This window comes from Neltuma alba, unplaced genomic scaffold (genome assembly GCF_004799145.2).
Source record: "Neltuma alba isolate B1F8T4 unplaced genomic scaffold, ASM479914v2 tig00000327_pilon, whole genome shotgun sequence".
Taxonomy (NCBI): Eukaryota; Viridiplantae; Streptophyta; class Magnoliopsida; order Fabales; family Fabaceae; genus Neltuma; species Neltuma alba.
In genome coordinates, this window is record NW_021632008.1 from 80,581 (window position 1) to 102,487 (window position 21,907).

Consider the following 21,907-nt stretch of genomic DNA (forward strand, 5'->3'; position numbering starts at 1 on the left):
CCCTACAGTTTCAAGAGGCAATAATCATCGAAACTAAGCTTGAAGAGGGGTCAGGAGTTACCTTAGTCAATCGATGCCTCCACCCGATGTCCGACATTCTCTTCCACTTGGGTCTCCTCAACTTGAGTCTCTGTGACAGTTGTTTCTTGCTCATCCATGGGCTCATGATAGCTTTCAGATTCTGATTCCGGTGGATCAGGTGGTTTAGGAGGGCTAGCATATTGAGAGTCTTGGCTATTGTGCATTAGTTGTCTCCCATCCATTATGCTAGATGAGGGAATGTTTCGCTCAGAGTTCATTTGCATTTCCATTCCGCGACTCGATGGCTTCTCCGGTCCTCTAGCAGTGTTCACCAATTCCACTGTGCTTACTTCCCCGTGGACTACAACATGAGTCCTCTATCCTTTGGATCTTTTCTCAGGCACTATGGCCTTTTCGTTGTTGACTAAATTTCCGAGGCCCTTGTCTGGCCCATTACCATTCTGATTCTTCAATTGGTCTTGTCCTTCATCACTTACACCCGCCATGTCCAACTTATTGTTAGCTGGGTCACTTAAGGACTTCGTTCCTGGGACTGATTCACTATTGGGCCTGTATTGAGGCCTCTTGTTTTCTTTCCCAGTGGCCCGATATTCCACCCTTGACTTTGAGACCTTCATTTTTCCTGTTTCCTTTTTGGATAATCCCGCCAGGTTTACCTTCATCTGCTTATCTCTTCCATTCTCTCTTATTGTCAGAGCTTTTTCCTGTCTACGACTTTGGTCCATTTCTAGTTTTTTCTCGGAACTCAAAGTCGTTTTCACATCACCCTCTTCATCTAGATCTTCAATCACTGCAAACCGTGATTTTTGGCCGAAGGTTGCTTCTTTTCTTGTACTAGCGTCAGGTCCTACGTGACTTCTCTGCCCACCTCTTGGCTCTACCTTCTTAGAAAACCGAGCTCTATTTACCCTTTGGTTAATAATCCACGGTCCGAACTGTTCCTCTTCTTTATCGGAACTTTTTGTTGGTTTCACCGGTGCTCTGGTAGGGGAAACCACCGGCGAGGCAGCGCTGTTTACTTCATTGTTCTGTGTGTTAGTGCTGCACTTGTATGGACAAGCTTCTCGTCGATGTTCGAATCTTCCACAGGCAAAGCATATCAGGCCTAAGCCTTCGTATTCCACATTGTAGACTGATCCAATAGAGATTATCTTCGGCACGAACTTTTTCTGGAGATTCAACTCCACACAAATCCGCACATACTTGCCACGCTTGATCTTTGAGTTTGTGCTCTGGAAATCATTTAGGGTCTTCATGTCCACCTTCAAGGTTCTCCCTATTTTGTCTCCAAATCTGGAGATATAATGGCTGTTATAGTAGTGCATTGGTATGTCTGGAATTCGAACCCATGTGGCCACTCGTCCTAAAGGATTCTGATACGCATTGAAGTATGGTGACCATCGTTGAATCAGAACGCAATGCTGTCTAATTACCCAGGGTCCATCACAGAGGACTTTCTTGTAATGTTGTTGCCAGAATTCTTCATTCCTAAATCTCACGACAAAGTAGTTATTCGGAAGGTCGATAATTTCAAAATCATACTCCTGGAACCCCCACATTTTCCTGAGCTCTTCCTTCAAAAAGAACAAGTTGAATCTTCGTCCTAAGACTGTCAGGATGAGTGCGTAGTTCCAGGGTTCGCACCAGTCATTGAACTCCTCTTGTGTTACCGGCACCACGGGATAGATTTCCATTAGCTTCTTCACTTCCTCAGTATCTTCCGGTATTTTCCAAAAGACTTCTTTATCAGCATTGAACAAATCATCCTCCTACATGGGGCTGTCTCCGTGTGCAATCCCGTTGAACCCCATAAGTGAGGCTCGATATGACGCGAACTTCGGCGGGGGATTGCTTGGTTCCTTCGGTTCACTGTTCTCGTCTACTGGAGGCTGTTCCTCCCACTGTTCATTTTCCTCCTGTTCGCTCATCTGGTCATCCATGATAGCGTTAGGAGGATCAGTTATCTTCTTTTTCTTTTTCCTTTCTTTGTGTTCGGCAGGTTTTGGTCGGTCCAGTGGGACCTTCCGATGACCAGGATCTGCCATGGAAAATGTCGCACGCTTCCCAAGAGAGAGAAAAGTCAAAACCCACTCAGAGCTTCAGTACCTGATTTTGAAATTATTTTATATTTAAAATAAATATTATAATAATATATTTTATAAGTGGTAGTGGAATATAAAAAAATCATAAGGGTATAATGGTTCAAAAGTTTAACTCCTCTCCAAAAACCCTCAATTTGGGGGAGAGCTAAAATGGGAAGAAGGAAGGGGCTTCTCTTCCTTTCAAAATTTTTAACTAAATGAAGGGAGGGGCTCATTTTTCCTTCCTTCTCCCGCTCTTTCCTCTAACCAAACACACCCTTAAAAAACCCTGAGCAGGCCGGGTTTAGAAGACCCCCGGTGGACATTCCGACCCGACTTCACTGCCCCATGTTCAGCGTTAAAGAAAACGGAACAGTCCCTTGGTACCAATAACGTCACCGGAAGTGGTTCCCCGCCATTTTCACGGCGAGAAGATGCTGAAGAGGGTGTTGTTTGCCGGCTTCACTAGGAAGCCCGCCAGTGCTCTTGGTGTTTTTCAATTCCATCAACAGGCAAGTTCGTCCTTTGCTTCCACTCTTATTATCTTGTCTCGTCTTCTTGCTCATGTGCGGTTGGGATTTCAGAGAGGAATGCACAGTAGAAACAAGAAGGCTATGGAGTTCGTAGCTAAAGGCTGGAGTGCTTTAAAGGAGGTTGATAGAGTCATCGATTATTGTGAGCTTAATGATAAGCGTCTTATCCCTCTTCTCAGGGTACCGTATGCTCCCTCGTCCTTTAATTCCAGTATTTTTTTCTCTCGAAATGCTGGCTCCTAAAAAAATTGACTTAGGAAAAGGAAAATAGTTGACGGGATTTGATTAAACTTGTCCCAAGTTCTTGTGCTCTTGTGATTTGTTGTTTGTTCCTGCTCGTTGTTTGATCAGAAATGTCGTGAAGTGACTAACGAACTCCGAATCTTGTGACCTGCTATTTAATGTAGACATATTTCGGTCTTGCAAACTTGCCAAATGTGATGAAGTTTTAACTGACATAAACTTATAGAAATGTTTTTCACAATAAGTTACCTTCGTTTTTAAGAATGAAGAAAGGTAATAACAAAATGGAGGTCATTGACATGTTAGGTTGTCTTGTATTGGCTGAAAAGTATGCGTGTTTTCCAACCTGTACAAACTTTTGTTTCATGTATGCTTATTGGAAGTTTGATATTAGACAGCCAAGGAGAATTTTGAGCTGGCTTTGGAAGCTGATAACAGTAATATCCATGCCAGATATTGGCTGGCCAGATTGCATCTGAGATACCACGTTCCGGGACAAAATAAAGCTATGTAAGAAGACATTTTTTCCCTTTTTTTTTTTTTTTTTTTTTAAGAAAGCATTCATTTTTCAGTTCATTCTTTTTTTTCAAAATACTTCAATTGGTAAACGCAAGAAATAGGCCAATTCTGCTGCTTTTTGTTCAATTTCTCGTGGAGTCAAATTCTCATCAGTACGAGTCAAGGGAATGACCCCCTGCTGCTCTAGCCATCTGCCATTTTTAAGGATGCACTGAAATAGTGTGCCATTAGTGACATACATCTAATGTATGAGAAAAATTACTTGAGTTTATGGTCTCCTAGAAGATATGTTATAAAATATGTTGACGAATATTGGAGGTAAGTTGCATGTTGATGTTTATTTTTAGTTAAAGCAAAGGTATAATGAACACAACCAAAAAAAAGAAAAGAAGAAGAAGAAAAGAGAAAAAACAAGACAGGTTGCTCTTTTGCACATATTCGCACTGAGTCCCTACCATTGGTTGGCTCCAATGGCAATTTCATGGTGTTACTGTCCTGGGCTTTGTTTGTCTTAGTCATTTATTTCTTGCCCACGTGGATTGCATGACCATCCAGCAGTGTTATTTACGTTCTTGAGCTCCCCCCCCCCCGGGCGGCCCGCCCAAGAGGCATAGTATTTTTAAGCACATTCCTGATCCTTATATATATATATGTATGTATGTACATATTTACGAATGTTTATGCCTTCTCATTTAAACAGTGGAGCAGCTTTATTGGTTGAAGCTGCAGAAATGGGTGATCCAGATGCACAGTATGAGTTGGGTTGTCGATTAAGAGTTGAGGTGAGGATCCACTTATATGTTTCCTACTGAAATCTGTTAAGTAGGTCCAGGTGTCAAATTGTGAGTCTTTGGTGGCAATTATTCGTCCAGCCCCATAAAGTCCTTGAATAGTTTAATGGTTGTCCTTGACCGTCTATAGATTGATCTTGGTACAATTCATTCTCCTTACATGAGAATTGCTTGCCTTTTAGATAAACCAGCAATTATAATTATTGCTTGATTTTGCCTAGTCACCTTTGTGAGTTTCCAATCATAATTTGGAGTTACTTGCTTTGGGTTTTTCTGCTGAATATCTCCCCCCCCCCCAAAAAAAAAAAAAAAAACCTTTTTCTCTGATAAATGACATTTCCCCCTTATTAGTACATAATTTTTATTTTTACTTTCTCCCAAGTGACTTTGCATGAATTCATGTTTAGGAAGTATGGAGAATCTTGTGATAGTGCGTTAGTATTAAGGATTTTAAGAAGGGCCTATTTCTGAAGATATATATTCTAGTTCTAGGAGGACAACCAAATAGCCACTGTGAAGGTCATCACCATCTTTTTAAACTGACCAATAGAACACCATGGTTATTTGATCCTTCTCATTAATATTGCTGCAAATGGGTTTTTTTTCATGATAAAATATCGCTCAATTTATTCATTGGTTTGTTACACTGATAATTCTTTTTTTTTTTTTTTAACAGAATGAATATGTCCAATCTGATCAGAAAGCTTTTGATTATTTGGAAAAAGCTGTGGACCAGGTACATTATTCTTTGGAAGATTTATATTAGTCAATATTTTCTGATGTCTGTCATAGCCTTACCAGAGATTACTTTGTTCTAGTTGCATCCAGGTGCTCTTTATCTTCTGGGAGCAGTATATTTGACAGGTGATTGTGTCAAGAAAGATATTGCATCAGCATTACGGTGTTTCCATAGGGCATCACAGAAGGTACTAGGCCATATAATAAAAGGGTAAAACAATTTCCTAGAAAACATATGCATGCTATGCATTTTAACTTTACTGTCTTGGTATTGATTGACAATCCTTTTCAAGTCTAGTCAATTAAGCCTTGAGTCCCCTGATACTTGGATAATTGGTTGTGGTAGTTTATTTGTTCTCCCTCTGTTCAACTCGTTGCCTCTTTCATGTGCTGCATAAGAGCTGAAAAATTGGTCATGACAACTGCAAAACAAAGCCTTGTGTTGTATGAGCTGTGAACTGCTGTATTTTTCCCCTGTTTGGTTAGGCATGGCTTGTTTTATAATTGTAGTTCAGTTTTTGGTGCAAGTTGCATTATTTTAATTTCTTGTTCTTTGTTTTATTCAGTTACTCATTCAGTCCTAAATGTGAGACCCATGTTGTTGTGTAATTTACACTACAAAATGGGTTTTACATTTAGGACCGGAGGAGTATTTGTTAGTGTCATGATTCATCATTTCTAGAATTGATTCCGAAGTGTGCTATAAATAGACATGTCTTTTTCTAATCTACTGTTTTGGATATTTATTTGAAGTTATTTTTCTAATACGTAAAGATTTTACCATCTGTTTCTTAATGTTAACCTTTGTTTATGTTTAGGGCCATGCTGGTGCAGCTATAGCGTATGGATCTCTTCTCCTTAAAGGTTAGGTGTCCAGCTCCCCCCTTATGTTTTTCTTGATTGTGGGCTATTAAGTAGTCTATGACTATGGTATGAAGTTTTGAAGATGTATGTCTGGGTAGAGGAGCTGCTTTCCTTTGTTTGGATGGTTGATGAGGGAGAAGACTGTGAAAATATAAGTTTGAATTCCAATATAACATTTGTAAATGGTGGATTATCGTTGCAAATTACAAGTCACAAAACTAGTAGTCATTTGGCATATGCAGTCATTATCTATCTTAACAGCCATTTACTCATCTTTGATTTTAGAACTTCTAAGTGAGGGGAATTATTCATGTTCCATCCCTTTGCCATCCACACACACTTTAAGGATTAAATAAATAGACCATAAAATCTGCCCTGCATCTTACCACGTGTGTGAGTAGGTTCAGGCGTGCATGAGGAATGGAATTTCCCTTTTGAAGTAGTCTCCTCGCTTAAGTAAGACAGGTTTATTAGAAATCTATGGTAGAACATGTCATGACATGAGATAAATAGAAGATGAATTGCCCTTCAGTATTTCGATATAGCTCCTGAAAAACCTTCAAGAGAAATGTAACTTTAGATAATTAAATTAGATGAAAGTGAAGCCATCTAATGCTAGGTCATGTCATGAGGGTGCAGTGGGGTGTGGGCAAAGGTTAAAGGTTGAAACCTTCTTGATATAACCAAAAACAGAAAAAGGAGGAAAGGGATGCAAAAATATTTTACAATCAGCAAACCTAGCATACAGTCCCGATTCTCTTCATGTATGGTGAGAAAAATGACTTGAGTCAAATTATTTTTCATTTAATCTCTTTTGAGATTAAAAAAAAAAAAACATTCTTAATATATCTGAACTTCCTAGATCAATGAAAGAGTTGAAGTTTATTTAAAACGGCCACATTTTCCTGCCCCAAAATAAAAGAAGTATTGGGCACATAACGACAAAGTTGACTGTGAACAAAGCTTGCTATTCCTTGCTTGTATGCCCTCTGGCTTGTGCAAACTGTTGTTACGGGGTATGATTCATGTCCTAATGGAAGAAAGTATTGTGCCTCAGGCGTCGAGGTCCCAGAGTCATTGACTAAATTCAGTCTGGAAAGAGGTACAGCTGCAAGAAGAGCAAACAAGAGTGCAGAAAGTGATGCAGTGAATCCAGTGGAGGTGGCAAAAGAAAAATTCCAGATAGCGGCAAAAACAGGATGTGATCTTGGATTCAGATGGCTTGAAAGGCTTGAAGAGGAAGAGAAACGGCTTCTCTCTGAAACACAATCCCACTGAATACCAATATTTGCTCTTGTTCTTCAATGCCTCATGACATGGTTGGTTCTATATGGTAGCCTGGTGCTCCAAATCAAAAAAGTTGCCCATATAATCATGTGCTTAGTTTCTTATTCGAGGACTTGCTGAAGCTGATGGCTAACCAGTGATCATGAAATGGTGTTTCATGTGTATCCAGCAATAATTTGGATGTTAATATATTAACATATCTTTACCTCATTAGCAGCAAAAGAACTAGGTAACTGATGTTATATTTTCAATTTGAGACGCCGACTGATTTTTTTGGAGATATATTGAGGCTCTGGCTAATTAGAATAAAGTTGGGAGGTGCATGGGTGTTGTATCCTTTTCTTTGATCCTTGCTTTCATGTGTTGTGTATTGCTGATTGATATTCCTTTTTGGTCATAGGAGCTAGTTAGAGAATTTAATATGATGTTAAATGTAAGATTCCAATTTCCTATATCTCTCATTTATTTATTTTTTCCAAACTACTATAATTAGATTTTTGTATGATGCGTAAGTTTTCTTGCGTTGTATTTGGCTTGACAGAGGGAAGGAGAAAGGAGGAATTTTAATCAAAGGAAGGGGAGAAGAGGAAAGGGGAGGGTAGCTACAAAAGCAAAAGGAGGGGGGAGGGGAGGGAAGGGAGGGGAGAGATTTTAATGATCCCCTATTTGGATTGATTAGAAGGGAGGGGAAGGGAGGGAGCAATTTTAATGATACTTTATTTTGTTCTAATAAAAAATTAACTATTTTAACCTCATAAAATTTAAATGAATTTTCTCACTTTTTTATTTTATCAAGATATAACTATATATAATGCAATTCACTAATTTTGATTTACAAAATACAGTCACACTTATAGGACATCAAGATAAAAAGTCATGAGTGATAGATTTTAATCAGAGAAAAGACTTTGAAGGTGAAAGAAAATACCGACGGCCTCTTATAATTAGAAGAAAAAAAAGCTCAACAATACTCATTAATTTTGGAGACAACTATTTAGACAACCTCTTGCTAGATGTTCAAAAGAACTCTCTTATGTAGAAATGTTTATGACTGATTAGGGGTTAACAAATCAAAAGGGTATATAAAGAATTAAAGTATTTTAGTTAGGTTAATTTTGAAACTTAAAATTTTATCTCTCATCTCCCTTTCAAAAAACCCCACTTTTGGAAGGGAGGTTAGAAGGGAAGAGGAGAAGAGAAGAGTCTCTTTCATCTTTAAAAAATATCTTAACCAAACAAAAGGAGGGGAGCAACTCTTTTCCTTTCTTAAAAAATTGCACCAGCCAAATATAGAGAGGGGAGCAACTTCTCTCCCCTCTCCTCTAAAAATCCTGTACCAAACATAGTATTATAGTACTCTAATGTAAATGATTAAAGGAGGGATATTTTAAGGGGTTACTTAAATTTTTAATTCATGTAAATTAGTTAACTATGTAAATGATTAAAGAAGGGATATTGTAAAGGGGGGAAATAACATTTTTTTAATAAATTATTTACTTAAATTTTTTATTCATGTGAATCAGTTAACTGATTCCAAAATTTAGGGATGAAGAGAATATTATTAGTAATATGACTTAAAACCCTAAATAGAAACTTACAGAAATTTAATAAATAATGTTTTTGTCTTTATATCAAATATGCTATCAATTCAAATTTCAAATGGTGGGGTTTGTTGGTTTGGAGAAATATTGAGATGATTCCTGATTAATGAGAAAGATAAAATTTTATCCTCCATTTAATCCGTTAAACTGCTATTTATTCACAAAAACATTGTTCTTTTCTCCGCTTTGCTTTGCTAGAGACCGCGTTCCCAACTTCTGTAGGTTTCCATCTCAATAAGTTAATTGCTTCATTCCTAATAAATTTAGGCTGTGTGATCTGCGAGGATTTGTTATTGATGAGTCCCACGGTCAGATATTTATATTTTAGAGTATGAAAAATTAAATTAGATTATATTTCTTTAATAATATAGTCAATTGTATTACATATGAAAATAAAATAAAAAATTCATACGCAAGACGCCATCGCATCCAACACGCCAATACTCAAGAAAGCTCACATGACCGTACATAAAAACATTAGACGCAACTACTCCACCTTAGTTTAAGGAAAATTTGGATTTTCCATTGTTATAGGCAGATTTTCAGCCTACTAAACATTCGTTTGGATTGACAATGAAAAAAAATAACTTATTTTTAATCTGAATTTTAGAAAAGATTGGATAAAAGTTAAACTGGATAAGATGAATTGGCTTATTGGAAAAAAAGCCTTGTTCTTTGGAAGATCTATCTCGTGTTTGGTACTGCATGATTCCACTCTGTAAGAATTCCGAATCATTCTCTTGAAGCTCATCTTCTTCATTATAAATGATTTGTTGCCCCAAAATGACCCGGCCCAATAAGAAAATCTCAATTCATTGGACCTTTTGATACAATCAAATAGAAGCCCCTAAAGGCGTAATATTCTAAGAGGCCAAACTATGTGATTAGATAAATCCTCTTCTATCTGTTACGGGTTGAGGACTCCTTCTCCTTCTTCAAACTCCGATTCATATTTTTTGTAGAAAAATCTCTGATCAATGATAGAACAAGATCCATTTTGAATCAGAGTTTAAGAAAATTAGTTTGTAAAAATGAAATTGATAAAAGATTCTTTAGATTATAATTGAATAAAAGTAAGTTTGTTTATAAAATTATAAGTATAAGTTTTAATAAATAATAAAACATAATTAAAAAATAAATTTACATAATACAATATATTTAAATTAATTTAATATGAAGAAGTGAAATTTAATAGTGAATTAATTTTTATAATTTCAGAGAAATCATAAAAAAATTATTTTCCACATGCTCTGTTCTGCTGGAAGATGACCCTCCCAACTCGGATCCACCACCTTGGTACTGGACCCTCCAAGCTCTCGCCAGCCACAAACATCTCGTGCGGTTTCCAAACCGGGCTCACGTACTTCCCTTTCCTGAATTGATGGTGAATTTGCTGTTCCCCCTCCGACTTGTTCCCTTCAGGTCCGATGGGCGGAGAAAGAGAAGACAGCACAGGAGGAGACTGGGTGGGATCGGACGAGGCAGTGTCTCAATTCTTCTCATGCCAGAGGTGCGGCTGCTTCTTCCTCCATTGCTGCCGGAGATGATTCTAGACATAGAGCGCTGTGGACACCTCCGCCGTTCAAAGAAGATGAACTCCCACTCTCAGGTTCACAGCAAAAACTCAAAAGCATGAAAAGAAAGAAGAAATAAAAGGGGGAATAAATTATGTCACACCACCACATAGAATAAGCTCTTCAAATGAGTTCTTTTAAAGAGATTAATTTGAATCGCACTGTAATCCAGCTTATAAAAACAGGTCTAATAACCCATAAGCACTCCCAAACGTGATATGATTTTTTAATCGGATTTATATCCAAAATAAATAGTTTGAGTCAAATTAAGCCCTCCCAGTTAAGTACTAAATATGTTCTACTTCTTCATTTTTATCTATTTAAAAATATGTGAAAAAGTATTAAAAATTTGTAATACTACTAAAACCTAATGTCAGGGTTAGGCTTCATAAAAGACAAAAAAATTTGAGAGAAAATAAGCAGAATTTTAACCAAAACGCTGCAAACAGGGGGGAAAAAATTCTTCAAATGCTGCATAGTGGGAATTATTTCTCCAAATACTACACTCAAAATTGTTTTGGCTTGAAAACTTTAAAAGTTCATCTTAACAAGAACAATTTCTTCAATAAATGTCGTTTCCTGGGCAGCTGAACTTCATCTTGGCTTGAACAACTTTTAAAGTTCATCTTAGTAAGAACAATTTCTCCAATAAATCTTGTTTTCCGTCCAGCTGAAATTTATCTTAGTGTGAACAACTTTTAAATTTTATCAGCATTTGAACAACTTCTTCACAATCTCTCACCACATAAATATTCCTACAAGGATGTTAATGATCATATCATTAGAATAATGAGTTAATCATTATATAATGATAGTAGTAATAATTAATATTATATTAATTAAAAAGTGATTAAAGAAAATAACAAATAACAATTAAATTGACATGAACAAAAATAAGAATTAATTTACCTCACAAATAATGACTCCCAGTGCCACATCCTAGTCTCCTCCGCACACACTATGGTCGTTGTTATATATTTACTTCTTGAGTTTGATCTAATGTCTCATTTATTTGTGTAGTTGGCGTATTTAAATCAAACTAAGGTAATTCGACTAAAGAAATTGATTGTTGAGGGGTGACAAATGCCTTATTTGACGGATTACCTTGCTCAAAAGTAGAAGTGTTATATTGATCGACAATAATGCAAGATCATCAAATAAGGACATGAATGACTGAAATTAGGAGGATTGGGTGAGTCAGAATGGGATAATGTCAGTGATGATGGCATGTGATGAGGGTAAAAATGAGTTGGATTGGAAGAGGTGATAAGACTTGATGATGAGACTGTATGTTATCAGAATGACTAAATTTTGAGGCTCTTGTTCACTTAAATTTTCATTTACAATTGGTGGTTGAGTAGATAAATAACCGTTTCGCCGTTTGCTTGGTCTATCCCGAAGAATTTGTGGACGGGACAGCTCAACTATTAGTGGAGCTAGGTTGAGAATTCATATTAAATCGTTCTCTAACTATGAGTAAGATGTTACGCTGGTCTCGAGTAACTCTTTCTCGATAATCAATACAATGAGAACATCTTGAACGAGAATTAATTGTTAGCTTTATAAACTATTCTGCTATGTCATCTTGAAATAAACAAAACATTAGTGGTGGTTGAGTAGATAAATAACCGTTTCGCCGTTTGCTTGGTCTATCCCGAAGAATTTGTGGACGGGACAGCTCAACTATTAGTGGAGCTAGTTGAGAATTCATATTAAATCGTTCTCTAACTATGAGTAAGATGTTACGCTGGTCTCGAGTAACTCTTTCTCGATAATCAATACAATGAGAGCATGTTGAACGGAATTAATTGTTAGCTTATATAACTATTTCTGCTATGTCATCCTGAAATAAACAAAACATTAGGTTTGAAAAAAATTTGTATAAAAAAATGATGATATTGATCAGAAAAAACTAAAAAAACCTTACCACATAGCCAATATCACCACTAACATGTTGGATCCATTGTCTTGTATGTCTCCAATACCATTGCATGTACTCAGATATTTGATCAAGTTCACCAAGTGCTAGAGGAGCATCAACAACAACATGTGGCCATCTATTCCATGCTTCAATGAAGTTTGAGTATTGTTTAGTCTAATTTGTGGTTATTCTGCCACGCAGCTGTATTGTATGATAATTTCCTAAATGAACAGGCATGATAGGAAAGGTTGTTGACGACCGAATTGCCTTAGTACATGATCAGGGTGATGCCATTCTATAATATAAAAACATATTAGAGGAACTAAAGCAAGCCAAATTTCATGTGTTGCTAAGCAATATTCTGGAATCAATTGGCGCACTTCAAAAGATTCATATGGCTGCCAAATTATGTCGTCATTGGTCATTCTATCAAGGAGACTCCTATATTGGCGTAAGGACATTACACTTGGACGAGGATTTTCTCCTACATTTTTTCATCTAGTATTATCAACAAAAAAAATAGTGTTAAATTTTGTAAAATTTCGATAATAAATACATATAAAATATTTGTGTGTGATTTTGGCATACCTGAAACCCAAAAGAGGTAAGAGGGGTAGATATTAGACTATGGATATGGAGATACAGGTTGTTGTGGTGCTATAATAGGAAAACAAAAATAAATGTTAATAATAACTATTTCACACTAGTTATTTAAAAATTATAATTACTTAATATGATAAAATAATTAGCTATCGTTGTTGAGTAATTTTTTTAAATTTATATCTTATTATTGGTCTCCCTAAATAATAATTTTTATGATCATTTTTAATAAATATTGTTTTTCCTAAGTCCTCCTCTCTAATTTTTTTCCAAAAATAAAAAAAAACTCCTCTCTTTTATTATTATTACCCCACTATTAGTACTCTTTTTATCAGAAAAATTTGAGCACCATTTAGTGCTAGTTTTCCACCAGATATAAGATCAGACTAAGCTCACAACCAAATATTATCTAACCAATACATATTTAATCTAACTACATATCTACTCAAACACTATCTACTAAAAAAACAGTTATATATTTAATCAGATTATAAAAAAGTAAACTACAATTTATTTTATATGACAATTAATTATATGTCTATATTTTTTAATTAAAAAAACTCAACATGTAAAAATGACTAAATATAAAATTTTTATCCATCATTTAGCAAAATACATACCAAAATTTTTAAAATTTTTTAATTAAGAGACTGTACCTTAGTTGAAGAAAAAAATCAAGCTTCAAGTTGAGATAAAAGTATATAATTGCAAGACCGCACACACTACCTACTCCTACTTCACGGAAAGTGTGGTAGGAGAAAGAAGAATGAAAAGAATCGGCCAAGTTTAAGAACAATTTGAGAAGTCATGAGAAGGTAGATGGAGTGGGAATGTCGAATGTCATTATATAGGCTGAAATTACATTATGCACTCATATGCCAAAACAGAGCTGAAGATAATGAAGGACCACTCCTAAGTCCTATATCTGATGGGAATATGTAGGGAAGGAATCTTTACCTGTGAATTGAGTTTCAAATAATGAAAGACTACTCCTTGAGTGACTTTGCCTGTGACAAGAAAAAGCAAAATTATGGTCTGGTCAAATGAAAATTAAAAAGGCATGGAAGGAAGCAATTTCACGTGGAGCATAAAACAAATATAGATTGTGAATCCCATTGAAGTTGTTTATACTAAGAACAACTTTTATTTCGTGATATAAATCCCATTAAAATTGTTCAGACTAAGAATAACTTTTATTTTCTGATGTGAGTTTCGCTAAAATTGTTCAGACAAAAAACAAGTTCCGTACAAATTTAAAATCGATCGCAGATTTGGTAAAGCTCTTTCTTTTTACTGTTATCGTGTCGCTCGCAAAGCAAAATAGTCTTTTGAGGTCCGACCTAGTCCACAAAATAAGCTCTTTAGGAGGACGACTCATTTTCCCACTGGTCCCACCACAGGGAAGGCTTTTCATGCGCTGATCACCCCTACGATCTCGATTTCTCGCGCACCTATGCAGCCTTCTTCCTCCTCCCCACGTCACTGCTGCTCTCCAGTCTCCAGGGACATCACTGTCATTGCGACAAATTTCTAAGCGCCTTTTCGTCCTTCAACACTCTCGCGCTCCACTTTCGGAGATCATTTCCCTCGCTCTGGGAAATCGTGCTTTGAGGGTTTGTTTGAAATGTTCATGGGGGAAGCCAATATTAATGATTTAAAGCCTTTATTCTGTTCAGGCAAAAAAAAAAAAAAAAAGAGCCTTTATTCTGTGTCGCCGAGCCCGACCCGTATTAGTGCCCCGCTTCCATTCATATGGGTCTCATTACGTTCCTTGAATCTATATATACTGACTGAGACGCTTATATTATATAAGCTTTCGCTTTTCAGCTCGAGTCTTCCCAGTTTCTCCATACTCCTCGGAAGGTTTTTAGGGGCTGGTGTCTTGGGTTGATTCTCTCTCCTTTGTTTTTTCTGAGGGAGTCAAAGGTTCAGACGTTTTCTCTGTTTGGTCACGATTTTGAAAGTCTGGCTTTGAACTTTGAACCAGTATAATGGCTTGGTCTAATGGTGGTGGTAACTTCTCGGCCCGGAAGGCGGTGCGCCCGACTCGGCCCAGCTATGTTCCTCCTGCCTTCAGGAACAATGGCATGCCTGGTTTCAACAATGTGGACTCATTCCTGCCGGCAAATGGCTCCGCTCAGTCTGGTTTGGCTTCCTTCAACTCTTACAGTTCCAGACAGCAAGCTAGGGGTGGTGTGAGTAACGGCCGTTTTGGTGCTCGCGGTCGTGGTGGTAGAGGCCGGAGGTTTGATCGACCGGAAGAGACTGATGAGGCGAACCATTACCCGAATCGAAACGGTTTTGGGGTTCGTGACACGCTCGACACTACAGAGAGTTTCGGAGAAGATGCCGATGTCTGTGGTGGTATCAATTTTGACGCATACGAAGATATTCCAGTGGAGGTCAGTGGTTCTGACGTACCTCCTCCGGTCAATACCTTCGCAGAAATAGAGTTGAACGAGGGTTTGAACAAGAATATCAAGCGATGCAAATACGTCAAACCCACTCCGATTCAGCGTCATGCGATTCCCATCGCCGTTGCTGGTCGCGACTTGATGGCTTGTGCTCAGACCGGCTCAGGGAAGACGGCGGCGTTCTGTTTCCCCATTATATCTGGAGTTTTGAAGGATCGTTCTAGGTTTTTCGCTGCGGCTCGGGAAGGCTGGATTGCTCATCCTACTGCGCTTATAATGTCACCAACTAGGGAGTTGTCATGTCAGGTATATCGATTCGGTTTGAGTTCCATTGCAATTCTGTGGTCAATCTTTAGGCGTTGAGCTAATCGGCCAAGTTCCTTGGTTTCTATTTGATTATATTTTGGTAGATTCATGATGAGGCCACGAAGTTCGCTTATCAGACCGGAGTGAAGATTGTGGCTGCTTATGGTGGGGCACCGATTGCTCAGCAGGTTTGCATTTACATTCCTTAGGCTTTTTGTGATTACTCTGTAAGTCTCTCTCTCTCTCTCTCTATTTTTTGGGTGCGTAAGGTTTTCTTCTTTAACTCCATTGTAGGATCTCGAAGGTCTATTTAGAAGTCATTTTGACAGTTTTTAAATTTGACTTCCGCTTTGGTGTATCCCATGATATTGCTTTTCTTCAAGAATAAGAGCAAGTGTTTCAGAAATATTATTACAAGTTCCTGCATACTTGTAATTGGCCTCGGTGCCAATTGGTTCTATTGTCCTTTTCTTCATAATTGTTATTGGTTTTATTGTCCTTTCCTTCATAATTTTTGTTACTTGGGCAATAGTGGATAATGGATTCTACTTCTTTGACACAGTTTCGTAATTTGGAAAAAGGAGTGGACATCTTAGTTGCAACTCCTGGTCGCCTCGTTGACATGATTGAGAGAGGCAGGGTTTCACTTACGCAAATAAAATTCCTTGCGCTTGATGAGGCAGATCGCATGTTGGACATGGGCTTTGAGCCTCAAATTCGGAAGATTGTTGAGCAAATGGATATGCCTCCACCAGGTGCTAGACAGACTATGCTCTTCAGTGCTACGTTCCCAGATGATATACAGGTAAATTCAATCCACCATGCCTGGTTGATATTTTGGTTGACGCTGTGTTGTCTTCCCATTCTTCAAATAGAAAGTATTCTCGTGTTACATGTTTCCTGATTCATGCGGTATTATATTGTTTGTAATTAGAATATTGGCTTTAGTCTAGGATGTGTGTTATGTTTTGTGTATCATATGTATCATTTATGCGGCTAGGACTAGCCGTTGATTTATCAATGATATATTTTCAATGCTTTCTTCTGTTGCAGAAGCTGGCGGCAGACTTTCTTTCAAACTACATATTCTTGGCAATTGGAAGAGTTGGTTCCAGCACTGAATTGATTGTACAAAAAGTTGAACTTGTTCAGGATATGGACAAAAGAGACCATCTGGTCGATCTTCTTCGTTCTCAAAGGGTAAATGGGTTCAATGGAAAGGTGAGATTGAATTTATTCTAGACAAGGAATGTTTTCATCTTCTGTCATTGTTGCATGAATAACCACTCCTTTCAATTTTATTCGACTCCTATTTATTGTTAATATGTCTTGGAGAGTTGAACTTTTAGACTGAATATTAACTACTGGTTTCTGCAACACAGCAAGCTTTGACTCTAGTATTTGTTGAAACAAAAAGAGGAGCAGATGCTTTGGAAAATTGGCTGTCGAGAAAAGGTTTCCCAGCTATTGCGATACATGGTGACAAAATTCAAATGGTTAGCATCTTTTGCCTATAGAGTAATTGAAATATTTTTTTTATTCTTAATTTTTCATGATTTGGAACCCTTGATTTTGTCTGTGATCTGCCGATGCCTTAAATTAAGTAGTACACTTCACTATCTCTGCTCGACAGTGTTATGTGGCTATAGCTGTACCTATATATTATATTATATATTAAATATGATAAGTTTAGGGCTGACTCATCAATTTTGTAGTGGGTTTTCCACGTTATCCGATGAGGGCTTGGGAATATTTTAGAATATGGTTTTGTTATGTTTGTTGCTGCTACAGTGTTTTGGGCTGTGTAAAGAAATCGGTTTTTTAGAAAGTTCATTTTTAACTTCTTTGTTTGGTATTAAACAGGCTTGGTGGTGAAAAAAAAAAAGAAAAGATTTAAATGGGCTTCTTTCACTTTAAATCCTAATGTTCAGTTGCGAGGTTGAAAATGCTGTGTATTTTTTAATAATCTGCGCTCATGGTTCACATATTTATTAATTTTGGCATTCTTTTTTCATTGTAATTTATTTACAATGATAATTATAATTCAAGTGGTAAGAGTAGTGATCAAACCTTGACATGAGACACACTTGAATATCTAGATGCTATGTGAAGAATAATCAATTGTGTTTTAAAGTTGTTAGTTACCTCTCCTTATAGGAGGAAGTGGTATTGTGATGATCCATGCACTTGTAAAAAAATTATTGATATGCCATTCTGGTACAGCACTACAATGGCATGGAGAAATTGCATGTTTGGAAAAATATTTTTGGCAAAATGTTGAAACCATGTTTTGGCTTTTGCCAAAGTGTGTTTTGCAAACACACCTATAATCTGACAAGCTACTTTGTAAAATCTTCCACTAACTTTTACTCTTTTACATAAAGGAGAGGGAAAGAGCCTTGAGATCTTTCAAAAGTGGTGCGACTCCTATTTTGGTTGCCACTGATGTTGCTTCAAGAGGTTTAGACATACCACATGTGGCTCATGTTGTCAATTTCGACTTGCCAAAAGATATAGATGGCTATGTTCACAGAATTGGCCGAACTGGGCGTGCCGGCAAGTCTGGTTTGGCCACTGCTTTCTTCAGTGACAAAAACATCCCTCTTGCAAAGGCCCTCACTGAACTCATGCAAGAAGCAAACCAAAAGGTTCCCTCTTGGCTCACCCGATATGCAGAGAGTTCTTCATGTGAAATCCGTGGCAGCAGAAGGGGCCAGTGGTATGATAATGGCAAATATGGCGGCCATGATTTTAGAAATATGACTCAACATGAAGCAGGGTACCACAACCACTACGTGGATGCAGGTTTTGCAGTGAACTCTGGCGCTATAACGACAGCTTACGACATCCCTGATCCTAACAATGATTCTTATGATACATCAAACACAGTTCCTCCAACTAGCAGCAATTACCATTACAGTGATGATGCCAGTGCTTACTATGGAAGCGGGAGAGCCGATGGGCCAAATGGGTACGTATCTGTTGTTCCTACTGGATGGGACTAGATTGGTTGTTACTCTGAACTGACTCACTTTTGATATGGAGGGATTTAGCAGTATATGATATTTATACAATAATGGTGAAGTTTGTCCTTTGGTTTTCCAGCTTTCTTGAATCTGGATACTCTTTTATAGGCCTTTTTTTGGGGGATGGAGGGGTTTAGTAATACATTCAATCATCATATACGGTGGTGGTGAAAATGTAAATCCGATTAACATGGCACGTTTGTCTATTTGGATTCTTGTTCTAGGAGAATGTTTGACAGAGAAATAGAATGAAGCGGGTTTTGTTTCCGTCTTTTGTCTCTGTTAATGCCTTCTCACAGATAGATGATCCAGATGGTTACTTGGTAGCTATAACAGAACTAAATTATTCGATGTTAATTCGAATGGATTAGATTTCAAATTTTAGTTGTTCTATTTAATATAAGTCATGCTTGCTAATATTTCTTTTTTTCATTTTTGCCAGTAATTGTTATATTAAAATATTGTATTGATGTTTACTCTCTCACTATGCCTTCAATTATTTTTATTGATAGGCATGTAGTACTTAGAAGTTAGAAGATTCATGACTCATGAGAACCGGAAGGAGTATAATTCACGACTTATAATTAATGCAATACATATAATAACCTAGGGGGTAAAAATAAAAAATATATATTAAATGTTTAGACGTCTTTGAAATGTAGGTGATGAAAAAAAATTGGGGGAAGTATTATTTATTGAGATTAATTAATAAAACCCAATCATCACTTGTCAAAATAAGGACATTTGAGAAATTTTTTTTTTTTACATTTGTAACATTTTTTCTTGAATTCAACTACTTTAACTATATTTTCTATCCTTAAAATATTAGTTATTTGTTTCTCATAATAAAAATTAAAAAAGTACAATTATACGACCAAAAAGACTTGGGATAAGAAAACATACATAATATCTTATTCCTCGCGCCACAGTAGCAAGTCCAAGCTTAATAATTTTTTGCTATTTCAGGTTCTAAATTTAAGGGCTAGCTAAAAATCTAATTAATATAACATTTTAATTTACTTTATCTATAATATTTATCTATTTTACTCCAAAGTAATTATTATAGTGATTACACATATTAAGAAGTTTTATTAAAGAGTAGTTCTAATTTATACGATTAACATGGATATTTTAAAAAAGATAATATTAATTTATTTCGAATAACTAACTTAATTAATTTTTTTAATATCAACAAATTATTTATCTAGCTCTTATATTAAAAAATGAAGATGAAGTAATACTTATATTTTAGCTTCATTATGTTCCTTCTATTCTAAATCAAGTTTGATCATAAATTCTACATTCTAATGATGTTTATTAAGAATGCCTATAGCAGGAAGGGCATGATGAAATAGTTCCTAAGTGAAGAGTAGCAGTTTAGGTGAAAGCGAAATGGAACATAAGAACTTCAAAATTAAAAAAAAAAAAAAAAAGCTTGACTTTTCAGATGTTAGTGATCTCTGAAGACATACTCCCTCCTATTCAAAATATAAGTTAAATTTTGTTAGAAAGTCTTTTTTTTTATAAGATAACATTCACTTTTGTCTAATCATTTAATAATTTTTTTAATTTTATTCCTATATATTCTCTTTCTTTTTTGATTTATTTATTACATCTTTTACTTATTTTCTTTATTCATAAGGGTATATTTAAAAAAATACATGTTTTATGTATTTATTATTTTAAACTGATTTTAACTAATTTCTTGCTAAACATAAATAGATAAAGCTTATCTTATATTTTGAACCGAAGTGAGTATTTTGTAGCCGTCCTTAATAGGGTAAGGAAGGGGAGTTTTCATGACAATATTGGCATGCATGGGAGAATATAATTTATATAAAATTGGACTAGCTATTTAAAAGTGATTTTACGGAGTTCGAAATAAATATATGAGATGAATTTTGTTTCGATTTGTATAAAAATACTTTTTAAAGTTTTTTTTCTTTTTAGGATTTCCAAACGAGACATCATTATATAGGATTCCAAACGTAAGAAACATGCAGGTAAAGGAAAGAAAAACGGAAGAAACATGCAATAATAGGTGAAGGGCTGTTTGTTTCATTTCATAGGGATAGTTAAAGAGGAAAACCCAAAGATTTCACATAATATTTTTGATCAAAATACTCCTCCGATCCTTAATATAAAATCAATTTAACTAATTTGTTAGATTAAGGAAGTTAGGTAAGTTAGTTAATTATAAGGAAAGTGACACATTTTTCCTAAAATACCATAATTATCTTTCTTAATACTACCTCTCTCTTCTACTTGATTATAGTTGATGGAGTAACCATAGGGGTAATTTAGAGAAAATTGATAAATATGAGAAATGGGTCTTATATTTAGGACCAAAATCAACTTAAAAATTGGATCCTATATTAAGAACTGGAGGAGTATTAGTCTTATTATCGATAAGGTTAAATATAATGAAAGAGACTAGTCATTCTCTTCAAAAGAAAGATACATGTACGTAGCATATAAAACAATCTTGTTTATTTTATACCTTTTGTTCAATGAGAAAATGGAAGGAAATATAATGTGAGTTATCTCTTATCAAATTCATTAAGAGTGATAGAGACTTCTGATTACCAAGGCATGTGCTGTATCATCATGCCTGCTTAGCCAATTAAGCTCACATCTATCTATTTGCATGTATTCCTGAAAGCAGAAGTAAATGCATATGCAATAATACTAAAAGAAATCATTGCAATCTTTTCTTTTTGGTTCTTTTTGTTTAGTGGCATGCATTTAAAAATGATTTAAAGTAGCTTTTTAAAATAATCAGAAGTTAATTTAAAAATGGGCTAATATCATATTCTTGGTCATTACTATTTGATCCAATTTTAATTCTGTTTTTGGAATATTTAAATTGTTGATTTTGTTCTTATAGTTTCATAAGAACTGTTTGATCTAAGTATATAAAAAATCAAAATTTATTAAAAATATAAAGATCATTTAATCATTTCTTAAACTCAAATAAAAAATTTATAAAACTGTAAGGATTAAAACTAGAATTCGATCAAATATGAAGATTATCAATGATATTAATCCTTTTAAAATTTAAATAAATATTGTGGATTTTTGGAAAAAAAACCATTGTTTAAGAAAAATAAGTAATTTTTTATATAAATAATTTCAAGCAAATTGCCCTCATTGCTTCAGCCCAAAAAAATTGCCCTGATTGCAAGTTGTGCTTGCCGTGAAGTGTTTTCGGTAAAAATAAGCCAAAAATTCCCAAGGTTTTCTTCTAACCCCACCCAACTACATTAAAAAATTAAAAGAAAAAAAAATAAAAGAATTATAATTAAGTTCTACAAAAAAAATAATTATAAAAAAATTCTAATAACAACCCTGTTCTCAACTGTTTATA

At 35.7% G+C, this 21,907-nt stretch overlaps 3 protein-coding genes across 3 annotated transcripts; 2 read left to right on the forward strand and 1 right to left on the reverse strand.

The window, feature by feature from the left end:
• Window positions 1-398: 398 nt before the first annotated feature.
• Window positions 399-1,736, reverse strand: LOC114722336 (uncharacterized). The gene has a single exon (XM_028908380.1). The coding sequence runs from the start codon at window positions 1,734-1,736 to the stop codon at window positions 399-401; it is 1,338 nt and encodes a 445-aa protein (XP_028764213.1).
• Window positions 1,737-2,448: 712 nt separating this feature from the next.
• On the forward strand, window positions 2,449-7,578 carry LOC114723224 (uncharacterized). Its single transcript, XM_028909428.1, has 8 exons — window positions 2,449-2,635; window positions 2,708-2,836; window positions 3,294-3,409; window positions 4,119-4,200; window positions 4,886-4,945; window positions 5,028-5,135; window positions 5,766-5,811; window positions 6,869-7,578. The coding sequence occupies exons 1-8, from the start codon at window positions 2,558-2,560 to the stop codon at window positions 7,087-7,089; spliced, it is 840 nt and encodes a 279-aa protein (XP_028765261.1). The 5' UTR covers window positions 2,449-2,557; the 3' UTR covers window positions 7,090-7,578.
• Window positions 7,579-14,785: 7,207 nt separating this feature from the next.
• On the forward strand, window positions 14,786-18,519 carry LOC114722424 (DEAD-box ATP-dependent RNA helicase 11). The gene is made up of 6 exons (XM_028908486.1): window positions 14,786-15,514; window positions 15,619-15,702; window positions 16,077-16,319; window positions 16,568-16,735; window positions 16,897-17,010; window positions 17,899-18,519. The coding sequence occupies exons 1-6, from the start codon at window positions 14,786-14,788 to the stop codon at window positions 18,517-18,519; spliced, it is 1,959 nt and encodes a 652-aa protein (XP_028764319.1).
• Window positions 18,520-21,907: the final 3,388 nt, after the last annotated feature.

Bases quoted from the DNA above. Each gene is read 5' to 3' on its own strand.
- LOC114722336 (XM_028908380.1), bottom strand. From the start codon at position 1,736: ATGGAAATCTATCCCGTGGTGCCGGTAACACAAGAGGAGTTCAATGAC.
- LOC114723224 (XM_028909428.1), top strand. From the start codon at position 2,558: ATGCTGAAGAGGGTGTTGTTTGCCGGCTTCACTAGGAAGCCCGCCAGT. The intron at 2,837-3,293 runs GTACCGTATGCT...GTTTGATATTAG, and splicing joins GTCTTATCCCTCTTCTCAGG to ACAGCCAAGGAGAATTTTGA. The intron at 5,136-5,765 runs GTACTAGGCCAT...GTTTATGTTTAG, and splicing joins TCCATAGGGCATCACAGAAG to GGCCATGCTGGTGCAGCTAT.
- LOC114722424 (XM_028908486.1), top strand. From the start codon at position 14,786: ATGGCTTGGTCTAATGGTGGTGGTAACTTCTCGGCCCGGAAGGCGGTG. The intron at 16,320-16,567 runs GTAAATTCAATC...CTTCTGTTGCAG, and splicing joins CGTTCCCAGATGATATACAG to AAGCTGGCGGCAGACTTTCT. The intron at 16,736-16,896 runs GTGAGATTGAAT...TCTGCAACACAG, and splicing joins TAAATGGGTTCAATGGAAAG to CAAGCTTTGACTCTAGTATT.